Genomic DNA, 14,350 nt, shown 5'->3' on the forward strand with positions numbered 1-14,350 from the left:
TTAGATAGTAGAATGCTTTAAAGTTATTTCCAGTGCATTGACTAGGGTCCAATAACACGTTCTTCGGATCTTCACCCGAGCTAGTAGCTCGCTCTCTTCGGGCGTCTCTCTTCCTCGTGCTGCTGCCGTGCGCCGGCGCAACAGTCTGAAGAAGGGTCTCCGAAGAAGAGCAGGAGGAAAGAGCCGGAGCAATCAACCACCACCACCACCACCACCAGCAGCGCACCACACGCACACACGACATGGGCAACGGCAACGGCATCGGCATCGACATGACCTCGACCTGCCTGCCAGCCATCCGTGCTCCCTGGTTCCCACTCCCCTCGAGAAAAGAGAGCCGTGCCCCATGCGTGCCGTCCTCACTTAAGCCAAAGAGCCAATCTCGTCGAGGCAGTGCCATTGTTGCACATGGGTGTGGGTTTCTGCTTGTGTGCGTGCAGCTACACTGCGGGAAAGGTTGTCTTATTTCCATTATACCGAAATATGAAAAATATCTTTCAATTCGGCAGAAATATATTTGCTTTAAATGGGTTTTATATTAGTTTTTTTTAGACATACTAATTTAAATAACTAAAATATAATTGGCTTTACTCTGCTATATAAACAATACAAAATATCCCATTTAACGTACAACCTTTAATTTATACATGTTTTCATTTCAGAGTGAGCATTTTCTTGCAGTGTGGCCTCTTCCCTTTTGGCGCACAGTCACACAGACCTCATTTCCTCTTTGGCGCGACATTGCGTTACACTTACGGGCACGGAGCACCATCAGCAGCAGCAGCAGCAACCACCACCAACGGAACGGCACCACAGCACCACCCAGGCAAGCGGCAAGCAGCCGGTGCTGCGATGGATCGCTCGGTCGGTGCATGTGCATCGTGAGAAAGTGTACTGGAGACATTCCCACAAGTATTGGGATTGTGCCGCACTTCTGCTGCCGGTTACCCGGTTGCCTCGCCCTCGGCTTCGGCCTCGTCCTCGGTCAGCTGTGACACTTGTTTGGCGCATTTTGCGAGATTGGGCATTCGGATTGGGCCATTGACGAAATCCACCTGCCCCAAGGGTGAGTTCCAGTTCAAATGCAGAACCAGGGGTCGCTGCAATCGCAGCCATGAAATCGAGAAGTTAACAAACAGTGCAGCCAGGCACCGGCGACATTTGCTGACATCTGATGGCACTGATTTCGTACATTTCGTACAGTTCGTTTCCAGTTTTCTTCGTGGGGGAGGTTTCTGAGATCATCAGCGTGGCAATGTTTTGATATGGGTTTCGGGACGACTTAAGGAAGACAGCCATATCCAAAAACAGGGATTTCAATTGCGCCAATTTCCATGAGGGTGAAGATTTTAAAAGAGGGATAAACTGTTGACAATGATGAATCATCCTGCTTGTGGAAGTGGATGAGGCGGATCAAGGATCGTAAGAAAGCAGAATAATCGTTCAGAATTGTAATCTTTCCCAATAAAAGAAACGTGCTGATATTTAATAAACATTTTAATTGAAAGTATATTAATTTGTTCGATATTCTTGTACATTGATAAATTTGGGACATTAACATTTCATAAATATCTTCAAGTGGCTGTAATTTACAAAGATACATAATTCGTTTAATACACATATAGCAACACACACATATACATTTAGATTAATAATAATGTATAGAATCCAGTTCCATTTTTTGCTCATCTAGTTTAAAAAAACGCTCTTGTTTAATGCGGTTAACGCCAAATACAGTTTAAAATCCATGTGCTAGAAAGTAAGTGTAACGTACTAATTTGCTTCATTTATTGTTTAATAAGAGGTACAAATGTGTAACGTTCGTAAGTTTTTATTTTGGTTCGATTCATTTCGCTTATCAATTCTATTTCGATTAAAATCTTTGTTTGTGCTTAAAACTAAATTAAATTTAAAGCGGACTGGGTCGTTTTTAAGCTTAAACTCGATTAGTTTTTGGTGTTTTTAGAAATTTCTTGGAAAATGTGCTGCGGAAATAAATTAGTAAGGACTAATGAGAGGTGAACTTGGTTTTTAAAATAAAATTATATAGAATAGAAAAAAAAATAAATGCCATCTGATACATTTGCTGCGGGGAGATTCATCTATAATACAAAGTAATGCTAACGACATGTGCAACATGTCGTCTTCTTAAAGCTTTAAGTTATTCTTGTTCTTGTATTCGTTTCGTTTGATTTTGCCTTTAATCGCTTTCATGGTTAACTCCGTTTCGCCTGGTCGCGGTCATCCTTTGAGGAACTGGTGGACTTGGTGTGCCTACTTGCAGTTGTGGGTTGCAAACATTAAAATGTACATTCGGTAATCGTTTAAAAATATTTCCGCTCGATATCTTCATCTACGTGGCTTATAGTATCCTCGATCCACTCCCTTCTACACATACAATTATATACATTCTGTTTTCATACATCGATTCACGCGTTCATTTCCTCCTTTCGCATTCAGTGGTCATCGCTTCTGGACATTCTATACATACATACATATATATATATATAAATATTCTATGATTTTGTACGACATTCTGTGGGGGTTTTCACGTTCTCTAAAAGCACTTTTTAAACAGATTTAGGAAACGCATTACTTTTGCGATAAGTGTGGTACGTCTAGTGCGCGGGTTTGTAGTTGTTATTCATGCAGCTGAAAGTAAGACAAAACTTGCATAAACATATCGAGGGAAGAAACAATTGGGGCGATAGGAAATTTAGGACAAAAAAGCAGTGAAGATTATTAAATTTACTTAGACTTACTTCAATTATCTATTGGCTCGTATAAAATATAGTTGTCAATGAAAATATATAAAATCTTGATGTATTTTCTGTGTCTAATATTTGTTCTTAGCTAAATTTGCAGCTACTGATAACCAAACATTGTCAGCTATTTTAAATTGCATTAGTTTTATATATTCTTGGCATGCATTTATCAGAAATATATTGTGGATCTCTGTTATAATTTAGCTATCGTGAGTTATATTTGACTGTTTTTAATTTTTGAACAACAAATATGACAATACTACTCTACGCTACAAAAGGTGCTCGGAATTCACCTACATTATGTCGAAAATATGTTGTAAATGCTTTAAGGTACCAGATATATCATCAATATAATTCTCAAATCTTCAACATCAATTTGCTAATGCGTGTAGGATTAGGTGCATTATTTTGTGTAATTTTCATTGGACTTTCTTTTTGAGATTAACAATTTGCATATTGGGTACTGTGTCCGTTATTACAAAAGTGAAATCGATTGGAGTGTTGGGACAATAATTCCATTTGGCAAAGCTTATATAACTACGAAATACATGTTTCCCAATCGTGGTGTTATTTTGTTGCATTGTTTTCAGCTATTCTTATTTTGTCTTAAATTGCAGTTTGAATATTTTCGTATATTACTTGTGGAACGTTCAATGTGATGGACTGTCGTTAATTCGATGTTTGGCGCGTGATTTGCTGTGTGAGGCGCGTCGCAGGCTGCTGACGCTGCCTGGGCAATTGTCATAAAAATCTAATGATTCCGATGAGAATGCTATATATCGCAATTGGTGTGATATAAAGAAAAGGTTAGGTTTGAGTAAATACTGTTTTGGTAAAAATCTGTGTTCATTCAATGGGTCTTGCTATTGAAAAATAAACGCTATTGGTTAAAGCAATGCATTACGGTATAGCTTGGGCAAAAGCTAAAGCAAATTCTACCAGATACTAACCTTTATCCGTGGGGGATCCCAGGGTCAGGCTACTCAGACTGGAGCTGAGGTTGTATGGACGCGGAGAAGGTGGCACCGGCGCGGATTCGTCGCCTGGCAAACAGGTCTCAACCATGGCCTCCAAACAGTTGACAAACAGCTCCGAGGACTCACCCATCATATTGTACTAAGAAGAATATATTTCAATTATAAATTTTGGATTCTTCGGAGTTCCCTGTTTGAAGCACTCACCTTGGTGAAGGGACCAGCAAATCTCCAGAGTCCGCCAAAACCACAACTCTGCAGGAAGTGCAGCTGCTGCTGGGAAGGATCTTCGCTGGCCAGCATATTTTGTATAATGTTCTGTACAGAGTTGAGCACCACTTGGTCGTGTGACACAGACAAGATATTGTTTATCTTTTGGTCCAGCAGTGAATGGCTACGAGATCAAAAATTTATTATAATATTCCACGAAAGACGCTAGAAATCGACTCACATGACTGGAAACACTTTTGGAAAAACCACCGATCCTTCAGCCAAATACTGATACAAAACGCGCGTTTCGCCCTCATCCGAAGAATACTTGACCAAGGTGGCCAAAACAGTCAGTACCAGGGCCTGGATGGACAGATCAGGCAAGACCTCGGGATCGAGCAGTACGTTGGACTCGTTGGACACTGACGAACGCGAACCGCGTTCCTGTTCAAATACATATCGATTTGTAATAAAATGGATGTGATGTTGAATTACACACAGATATGGTAAAAAAGTACTAGTGAAGATGAAATATCTACGATATATACGAAATGTGCATGTTGGCAATGGGTAAAGTGAACGGAACAGCTTTTTGACTGCCTTCATTCGGTGCCATGCAAGAGTAACCAAACTAAATGACATTACAGCGAAACATTAATGACCTCATTTTAGAATGGGTTTTAGTAGCAAACTTAAACATATTGGATTTAGTGGGGTAGTAGTTAGTTAGTCTTAGCTAAGAGATAAGTTTTGTTGAGCAGTACCTGACGTTCTTCGATGCCGGTTGCATTGTTCGGATCTTTGGTCGTCGGCACCGAGAATGAGCGTTGAGTTTTGAACAAAACTCGCGCGTTCTACGGAGTTTAATTTAGTGTTCGGGGTGGTTGTTAATTTTGCACAGTGTTGATGTTCGAGTTGTTGTTTTAGCGGGTTTCGGTAACCAAATCATACGTAAATCAAATGACAATGTTCATGCGTAGTAGTAGTAGTAGAAGTGGCAGGTGGCAGTTACAAGTTTAGAGTTCATATAGGACATATAGTAATATCGATATTGATGAGAGTTACAAGCACCAATTAGATGTAAGATTCGGCAGGCAGATTATGGCATAAATATGGTTTCAACAAGTATACATTGTGATTTATATGTAACGTTTTTTTTTTTAATATTCAAATCAAACATAAAAAGAGAAAAGAAAAAATCATTGAACGATTATTAGTTATGCAACGGCTGATCTCGATACATAGTTGATATTACATAGTAGATGGCATATAAAGGATATATAGGTTTGAATATATAAACTCAAATAGATAGCCAAAAGTTATCATAGCAGATGGTTATAACAACTTTTGCACAGCGAATTTCAAACAAGTGGGAATTACAGCACGGCTTAATAGATTTATAAACTCACCTGAAGAGTGGGCACCTTGTGTTGGCGGGCAAACTGCAAAGCGGACTGATCCAGGATGTCCCAACTTTTTTGGCGGCGTGACAGGGGCAGGCCGATCTATAAGAAATGTCAGAATGTCATTGGTCCCTTTATGATTTAACTTTCATTTAACTAACAGCTTGTACTCCGCCGGATGCTTCACCGTTTTCCACACTACTACTGAGATCGGCTGGCCAGCGGGGAAGAGCATGTTTCACGTGACATCTGGAACGCACTTCCTCGGAGACAGCCACCAACGCAGTCAAATAGGCCACACTGTCAGGTGTTACCTCGAACTTGTCCCGATGCAGGGGCTTGGCTATGATGCCCAGTAGCATCGTCAGCACTCTGGAGGTGCGTGAAACGGTTGTAGGTGTGGGATGGCGGAAGCCCTGCATATCAGATCCGTATATTAGGAATATGTTCGTTCAATTGTAGTTCAAAACTTACCTTGATCAAATGTCCCACGAGGGCAAAGTGGAAATTGCTGCGGAACGAGAGGCCCACAGCGTGATCCAGTTGCTTGAAATGCCACTCCAGCTTTTCCCTTGTCTTCATCATGACTTCGGCTATGGTCTCCTTCTTATCAAAGCAGCCCTGTGACTTAAGCGTGTGCAGATTTTGCTCGAGCAGAGCTAACCCAGCGCCGTACAGGGTAATCTCGTCTAGCTGCAGTACCGAAATGGCCACCCAGAAGAGGGCCCGATGAATGGGTGACTCTGGCCTTAGCAGTGGTTGAATGCGAGTTAAGCACATTACTAGAGCCTCGATCAGAATGAGATCGTTGAAAGATTCGAGGGCTTTAACCAGGATGCGAAGTAACTGCTTAACTTCGTGGTCGGTAACACTCTTGCTGATGCATCCGTAAACTATTAGGGCTCTAGGCTGTAGGGCTGGATTGTAGCAGAATGCAAAACTGCGAGCCAAAGAGGTCCAAGTGTTGAGCCATTCGCAGTCCGGAACATCACGCATGCAAGCCTCCATGATTTCCAGCAGGGCATCCGTGATAACCTCTAGCGATGGTAGTGATAAACGCTCCCGATCGGCGGGCAGAGGTTGGGTAACTCTTTCATTTCCCAGCCATTTATCTGTGGGGTGACGGCAGCTGGAGCGGAAAGCTGTAACTGCTGCCGACTTGACCTTGCTGATGCCGAAGAGCAGGTAGAACTTGGGCAGTGAGAACTCATCCAGGGACAGTCGGAGTACTCGCTGCGCCTCCTCTGAAAAGGAGGGATTTGTGCATGTGCACAGCGAGTGGATGATGTTGATCACCAGGCCATGGGTGGAGGCTCGCATTGACAGGGATCCTGAGCATACCAAAAACGTAATGGTGTGGAATAGATATGGCACCGATGTGGCCACATCCAAACAATTGTTAAAGGACAACATGAGCAGGTATCGACCAAGAATGGCAATGTCGTCCCACATCATGTGCTGCTCCAGATATTGCGTGGGATTTGTGCAGGATTTGTCCATGACTCGGCATATTCGCGTTATGACCTTTTTGGACACCAGTTGGACATTCGCTGATGCGAGAGCCACTGCCGTGTCAGCCATAATCTCCACCTGTGGTGATCCCAATCCATATGTGATCGATTTATGCAAAAAGTTATCCAAAACCATGTCGATCAGCTCGGGAATCTGTCCAATCGATCCCCAGATCTTGGCCTGCACTGAGGGATACATTTCCTTTTGGTCAATGGTTAAATTGATAAGCTTGTCCAAAATCTGAGAGACCTTCAGCTTCTTGGAGTCATCGTTGGATTTACAAAATTTGACCAGGTTCTTCAGCCATGGCGTCATGTACTCCAAACACAAATGCTTCAGCTCTATGGTGCTGCGCTGAAAGCCCTGAATGGACTCCTCGAGGAATTCCAAAGTCAGATGTGGTTCATTGGTGGCCAGCTTTTCGCTAACGGACTTGATAAATATGGTATTATTGGAGGGTATGCAAAGTCCTTGGGTCTCTAACAACTGACCCTCAATCTTCAGATCAAAAGTAGCGGTCAAAGCGCACAGCAAATTGTAGGCAGCAGTCCTTAGATTGGGGTCACATGATCCCAGATTGAGGAGCGCCATGTTCAAAAGCGTTCCCGGCACATCTTTTGGTCGGATCTTTTGGTGAACCGTTACTGAGTCCGGCTGACTAAGTTCCCATCGATTTCGGATGTGGATGATGGCTTGAACAATGTTGTCGCAATCGTTGTGAATAAAGCTAAGCTGGCCACTTTCGTTGGTGATAGACAGCGTGAACTGGTTATCGTCCACCAAGCACACCTCCTCAATTTCGGATGCATAGTATACATCGTTTAGGAGCACGGAGTGAGCCAGGACCTTTGTCTTTTCTGCAGATGTTATTTGCAATGCGGTGGGACCCACTTTAATAGCCACCTTTGTGTCTTTATGGCTGAGTTTCAGCGCGTTGCTAAATACCTTTAAATCCTCGTCTAACGAAAGAGTTGCTCCAGGCAATTTCTGCTGCTCCGCGTCAATGAAATCAGTAAGTTTGTTGGGCGACTCCAGGAACATAAGTTTGCGATTTCCCTTTAAGGGCGCAAGAATGCGATCGTGGAACTTGGTATATTCGCGCACCCACGAGTTGCAGTTATAGATGTACACTGCATGGACATTTTCGTAAGCTACCGTGGGCAGGACATAAAACCACTTCTGCAGGAACTCGGTGCGGAACCGATTATCCGAGCAGGTGTGCGTAAAATCGATGACCACCTCGAACGGCGAGTGACAGAATGGTTTCAGCGTGAGTATAACGTGGTAAATCAGTAAATCACCATTCGTTTCTCCAATCCTATAAAAGACATTGCGTTACAAAGTTACATAAAAATATGCTGTAATGCACTTACTTGTATCTTCTTGCTATGTAGTAAAAGACAGGATAGCCAGATTTGCTCGTCCCGGCCTGGTAGAATATGTTCATCGACTTGAGGGTCTTGAACTCCTCCTTCTCGTGCATTTGGTGTTTGACCATGATCTCCTCGAAGTTGGTCGATGACATGTCAATGGAGCTCCAGCGTGCATACGAGCTGAACATCATGTGCGAATCCACGGGCTTGTGCTCCGGAGGTCCCAAGTAAGCTAGCAAAGTAGCCATCTTGTCGAAGGGCCGCCTTCCAACCGCCTTGTGGTCTCGACTGCTTGACAGATAGTCGCCGATCTTCTCCTGATGCGTCCACAGCAAGCGATGCAGGGCCAATACGTTCGCATCTGAAATAAAACTCATGCTGTGCGAGGTCTGATCTACGGTCTCACAGTCTGATGCAATCTGAATGAAGAACCGTCGACCAGCCTCGAAGTGATCGCGCAGGAAATCGTTGAAGCACAACATGTGCTGCTCTTTGGAGAACTCCACGTGGTTAGCAATGTTTTGAAGGATCTTGGACATTAGCATAAGACCTCGTTTGGCCGAGCTGTGCACCTGTTTGTCGACGATTCCTAATTCCTGTGGCGAAACTGAAAACATAGCGAATATTAGTAAAAGCAATTTCTGAATTTATCTATTATCTTACCTATGGCGGGATTGATGAACCGCAAGAAGATGACTGTGCCCACAGCGCCGATATTGTTCTGCAGCAGATTCGGGAAGCGTTTGCTTAGCACTTGGTACAGGCAATGACACATGGATCGCAATTGCGGGGGAAAGCGATCTGACGAGTTGATAATGGCATCAAACACCTTCTGTGTTAGGGCAATCAGGTTGTTCCTGTGCTGCTCAATGTCTTCTGTCGGATCCAGACGAGCCGGGTCCACCTCAAAGCAGGTCTCCTCCTCTTCATCCAGCAGTGGACGAATGAGGGGCTCTAGTAGCATTTGCAGATAGCTCGCGCCGTATATCTTAAAGCAAAAGGCCATGATTTTGCTGCCCAGAGAATTGCCACGGAAGAGGGTCTGCATGCAGTCTGAGACCTCAACCTCGCGGTAGAACATATTCCATAGGAGGGGCGACAACAGGTGTTTGGCGTCGAAAAGGGTGACCAGAACCCGAGCCAACTCGTCCATTTGCGATGTAGTAACTACGTTGGCTAAAGCCATGGCTATTGGCAGTTCTCCTTTGTCGCTGATCATTGTAACAAGTTGGACCAGTTGTTCAAAACGATCAGCTAAAACCGTTTCAGCCAAGGTATCAAATTCGGTGCCTTGTTGCAGGATTTGAGTGAGCACCTCCATGAAAGCGGCACGGGTTTGCAAATCTGGATTATAGCCCAAATCGATGGAGTGCATCAATCCAGAGTCAATGTTGGCGCCCAGCAAATTGGACATGGCCAGGATGGTGGCATTTCGCAGAGCCGTCAGTTTTCCAGCTGCCATTCGAGGGCGCGGAGGCAATAGCGGGGTATTATTCATTTCCTTTTCCGCCTCAGAGCTGTCGATGCAGTCATTCAGCAGGTTCATAAAGAGGGTGAAGTACTTCAAAAAGAGCGCACTCTTTGCATCCATCAAATCGCCTCGATCCGATTCCTCAGGCTGAAGGGGAAGGCCCCTAAGCAGCGCTGCCACTGCCTCCATGCAGGCTTGGTCTAGATCGCGAAAGATGAGGGATGTGTTGGTGAGAATAGCGGCATCCGCCGAGCTGGGCGGAGCAATCTGATGGGAGGTGCCCATCACCCAGTCGGTCAAGTATTCAACAAGCTTATTCCGGAACTTCATCTCCTGGCGGAAGGCGAGATCGTCGCGTCGCTTCATCATTACTTCCACAAGCTGGCACAATTTTGTCTTAATTCTAATGGCATAAACAGTCATATCCAGGTGACGAACGTAGCGCACTATTCCTAGCATCATGCCTTCGATGCTTGTAACACCTAAATGTTCCGATGGCGAGGGTTGATCGTTGTTGGGATCCTTGTTAGCTTTGGGATCCAGAATCGATTTCATTATGTAGATGGTGTGCTCGATAAACTGCGTGTTGATGTCAGTCACATTCACGTTCACTTGGCCTTGCTGATCGAAGAACTTCTCTACGATGGCTCTAACCTGATCGAAGAGTATGGGATACAGTTGGGTGGACATCTCCTCGCCCACCAGTTCTTTTACATTTTTCTGAATATTGAGGCCAATTTTTTCGTTGCTGCAGACCAACAGGCGCAATAGTTGGCCCACAAATCTATAATGAACATTTAAAGGTTAGAAAGTGCACATGTCAAAGATATTACAAATCTTACTGTGTTACAGGACAATAGCTGACATCTTGTGGCGGTGCTGGGGGAAGCGTGGATAATGAAACCGTGCTAGGATGCAGAGAGCCATGTCCGGAACTTGTGGAGCTTGAGTAAAGGGAGTTTTGAGCAAGTGATCCCAAAGAAGCGTTGTTCTGCGATTGCTGCAGCAGCATTTGACGGCTGCTGCTGCGTTTGTGAAGGCAGACGCCACCCAAGGCTAGTAAGAACCAAGTCATATTGGCCCATTCGTTGATTTGCTCCTCCAGATCGTGCTCTGAGCTTTGGTGACTCGCTCGCCGCTTGCCCATGCCACGATGGAAGACCTCTGCTTGGCCATCTTCTCCTTTGCATTTGGGGTACGTTTGCAAAACCTTGCTGGACACCTCCCAGTTACGAAAGGTCTCCTCCCAGGCGGGCTGAACGCCATGGACACAGTGCTCGATCTTGCGCAATAGTGTCATAATGCGCTTTTGAAGTGTAAGACGACTCAGCACATTGCCGTGGGTGTTGTCAAAGAAGCAAATACGAGAGTCCGTTGCAGCTAAAATGGAAATTTCAATAATTAAAGAGTAGATGATAAATTTAACAAACTCACATGTGGACAATTGAGCCAGCTCCTGGTAAATGTGATAATTCGGCATAATAAAGCCGACTGTCAACTCATCGGAACTGCAGCAAATCTCAGCCTCCTCGCATAGCAATCCAAAACACGACAGCGACGTCAGCACCGCATCTAAGTCAACACTCCACAGGTACATAAAGAAAACGACTTCCATCTTGATGTGAGCCTGCTTGCAAATGGCAATCTGACTTCCCACATGTGCATAATCCTTGTGCCGTTGGAGGAACGTGTTCCTACAGATAAGGATCTCGCGCAGCCACTTTAAGACATCAGTGTAATTGGCAATTTGATGTTGAATGAGCTTTTGCGATATTGAAAACAGCACCTGGGAGCTAACGTCCCAGAACGTATTGATCGGAGCCTCTGGATTCCAAACCTCTATTTTCTCCGGGGCGTGCAGAGCGAGCAGCGCCTCCATAGCCTCTTGTGCCACATCTGGCATTGTAGTTTGATGCACCAAACTTACTAAGCCGTTAATTAGCTCCAACGTGGAGCTCTGCACTTCATGTGCCACTTTTCCTTGTGTCTAAAATACAACAAATTGGTTTTATATAAGGGATATAGCGATAATATGATCAAAGAACTTACATTCAACAAGAGCGTAGGATCGGCATGAATTAGCCGTACGAGTAGCAGCAATAACATTTTGTGGGCGGGACCCTCTTCAGCGCGGGTTAAACCTTTCTGCGTATCTTTCGATTTCAGCGTCAGGGAGGTTATATAGCGCAGTGGCGTGTGAGCTATATAACCCTGGGTAGCCTTGTTGAGCGTATCCGTAAACAAAGCTCTTAGCTCAGCAGAGCGGTAGTGAACCACATCCGTCTGTGGCCACCAAGACAGTCTGGGTTGGTTTACTATTCGGAAAGGGTTCTTGTTCTGCAAACGGAAGTCGACGTATATGTGAGCCAACCTAAAGAAAAGTGTAAATGCATAAGTCATACCAGATTTATAGAATTGCGCAAACTAATTACCTTAGCAGAGAGCACACAATTACAAAATGGTAAGCCTGCGGCGAGGACAAATTCAAGCAAACTTTAAGGGCCTCGATGTTGTGAGGATTAATCCGAAAACACGACACCCAGCAGTCAATCATCAGCTCGATATCAGCAAAGTTGTATCCCTGTCCGCGAGAGAAGGGCTTGGCTGGATTGAAGAGCAGTGCCTTGAGATCGTTGATAAAGAATTGCACCAACTTGAAGACCACATTATTGGAGTCGGTGTTGTTGATGTAGGTGGATGCCTTGCACAGCTTCACACAGGCAATTGCCGCAGATTCGGTCACCTGTTTCGATGGTGAGTGTTGGCCCAAGCCTCTTTTGATGCTCTCGATGAACTGCTTGGCCGAGAAGTCCTTGTCTCGGGATGTGGATTGCGCTGACTTCGAGGCAACCTTTTCCTTGTCCTTTTCTTTCTCTTTCTCCGACTGCTGGAGTTCGTTAACGACGGCCTCGAGGCAAGAGGGATTCAATATCAGCAAGAGCATTTGGAGTGGCCACACAAGAGTCTTGCTCTTCTTGTTTTCGGTTTTAAAGTACTCTACAAAGTCCATTAGTGGTTCCCAGCAGCTAAATGAAACACATTTAATTAAATGGCTTTAAGAATACTTGTTATTCCTCTTACGTGGATATATCTCGATTGGTGCCGCGTTGCAAGTCCTGGAATTCTTGTGGATGGTACTCAATCCAGTTCCAAATAGCCTTCTCCAACGAGTAAAGCAAAATCAAGGGTGGTGCACGCTTCGATCGAAACTTTGTGATGGTTTCTGAAAATGTAAAATGCTGATAAACCTTTTTTAAACATTTAAATAATTGACTTACCTTGCAGCAGCTTGGTTAGCTTTATCATATCCATATCGATGTGTTGAATTAATTCTATGTCGTTGTAGTCCGGATTTTCCTCGGAACAGGATGTCAGCTCTTGAATCCTGGCCGATATGCGATTGAACACCGCCGAAAAGTGATTCTGGGACAGGGCAAAGAGCACCTTGGATGCCAGGGCCTTGAGCTGGGCGGCATTCGGATTGCTGTCGCTCTGGACATCTACAAACTGCGAGATTTCGCGCAGCAGTAGCTTCACATTCATGGCCTCCTCGAAACGTGCTGTGTCCTTGGTCTGGTTGGTCAAACAGCGCTCCAGAGTGGTCAGTATGATGACCAGCGACTCGAAGTAGCAACGCTCTGGCTCATGGCGATTTTGAAGTGCCTGCAATGAAGTTTTTGTTTTAGTAGTTTAATGTTTCAACTTTAATCGTATCCCAGCCCTTTAAAGTATCCCATCGTTTAAAATGAGTATACTCAATCTAGAAGCTGTGGAGTAGGCTTTTGGAGTACTTACCGCCTCATTGACCCTTTGTAGCATCTTGGTGAGACCGGATATGACCAGGGAGAAGCGATACCGCGATATGTGGATCAGACAGGCCACCAGTTGGTCCTGGCTCATCCTGGCCTGCGTGCCATAGGCTCCGATTCTGTTTGGCAGCTGAAAAAGTAAACCATTGATTGCTCAATTCCACTTCATTCATGCCGCAACCGGTGTTTTTGTTATTGTTGCTATCTCGCTCTGCCCCACATTTGATTGAGCGTTCACACAGACAGAGCGGGTGAGGCACGCACACTCGCAAGGTCGCGGTGAGCATGTGTGGGGAAGGAAGAGGCAGAGCAGCAGGTACATTTTTTCGCCTGCGAAAACGCAACTGCGGAAAAGGCATCGGAAAACACTTGCCTGATCCTCGAAACGGGCCAAAAGGGCACTGGCCCACTCGCCTGGCTTCTGGGTCATCTTGTGTTTTAGCAGTTGTTTATGCGTTTTTTACTGCATTTTAGCAACTAAATGGGGCAGCTTTTCGTTGAGCAGGGGGAGTGGCAATTGGTTGTGTGACATCTTTGTTTGTGGACCTTGGTGTTTTTTTCAATTCCTGAGGCGTTCACTTCCTTCTTTTCTTGCAATTTGGATGGTTTGGCTTCACAAAACTGGCACTGTTTCTTTTTTTATGGGAATTTTCGAAGGGTTTACAGGCTGTTATTTGGATGTTTATATTGCGTGTGTGCCGCCTTCCATTCCGTCCATAATACCAAAACGCTTTCAGAAGTGATAACAACTAAGCCTATCGATATGTCTCCAATCTCCAACTAGTGATGGCATCTGGTCAACTGGCGTTGATTTTCTTAGGGTGACCATAAGC

The 14,350-nt window shown here is 44.7% G+C and overlaps 2 protein-coding genes across 6 annotated transcripts; one reads left to right on the forward strand and one right to left on the reverse strand.

Moving 5' to 3' along the window:
• The first annotated feature begins 148 nt into the window (after window positions 1-148).
• LOC6538437 lies at window positions 149-1,510 on the forward strand. The gene is given in 4 exon segments (XM_002098925.4): window positions 149-412; window positions 682-859; window positions 861-953; window positions 955-1,510. Coding segments are annotated over 4 exon segments (726 nt in total). The 5' UTR covers window positions 149-242; the 3' UTR covers window positions 1,240-1,510.
• LOC6538438 (neurofibromin) lies at window positions 1,480-14,239 on the reverse strand. 5 transcript variants are annotated; one of them, XM_039376707.2, is made up of 18 exons: window positions 13,891-14,239; window positions 13,504-13,647; window positions 12,987-13,371; window positions 12,790-12,931; window positions 12,141-12,734; window positions 11,758-12,079; window positions 11,143-11,695; window positions 10,551-11,088; window positions 8,901-10,492; window positions 8,238-8,844; window positions 5,827-8,182; window positions 5,514-5,768; window positions 5,359-5,454; window positions 4,714-4,803; window positions 4,191-4,393; window positions 3,947-4,133; window positions 3,716-3,881; window positions 1,480-2,481 (listed from the first exon to the last, which is right to left on the reverse strand). In XM_039376707.2, the coding sequence occupies exons 1-18, from the start codon at window positions 13,945-13,947 to the stop codon at window positions 2,438-2,440; spliced, it is 8,331 nt and encodes a 2,776-aa protein (XP_039232641.1). In that variant the 5' UTR covers window positions 13,948-14,239; the 3' UTR covers window positions 1,480-2,437. The 5 variants fall into 5 exon arrangements, with proteins under 5 accessions (XP_039232641.1, XP_002098962.3, XP_039232640.1 ...); XM_002098926.4 differs by having other exon boundaries at window positions 1,480-2,652; XM_039376706.2 differs by having other exon boundaries at window positions 1,480-3,537.
• Between the last annotated feature and the right edge of the window lie 111 nt (window positions 14,240-14,350).

The sequence above is a fragment of the Drosophila yakuba genome, chromosome 3R (assembly GCF_016746365.2).
Source record: "Drosophila yakuba strain Tai18E2 chromosome 3R, Prin_Dyak_Tai18E2_2.1, whole genome shotgun sequence".
NCBI classification, from domain to species: Eukaryota; Metazoa; Arthropoda; class Insecta; order Diptera; family Drosophilidae; genus Drosophila; species Drosophila yakuba.

What these genes read in the sequence shown, in the direction of transcription:
- LOC6538438 (XM_039376706.2), bottom strand. Translation starts at nt 13,947, where the DNA reads ATGACCCAGAAGCCAGGCGAGTGGGCCAGTGCCCTTTTGGCCCGTTTC. An exon ending in ACCAATCGAGATATATCCAC is followed by an intron (nt 12,735 to 12,789) that starts GTAAGAGGAATA and finishes TGTTTCATTTAG; the next exon opens with CTGCTGGGAACCACTAATGG. An exon ending in CATCCGGCGGAGTACAAGCT is followed by an intron (nt 5,455 to 5,513) that starts GTTAGTTAAATG and finishes CATTTCTTATAG; the next exon opens with ATCGGCCTGCCCCTGTCACG.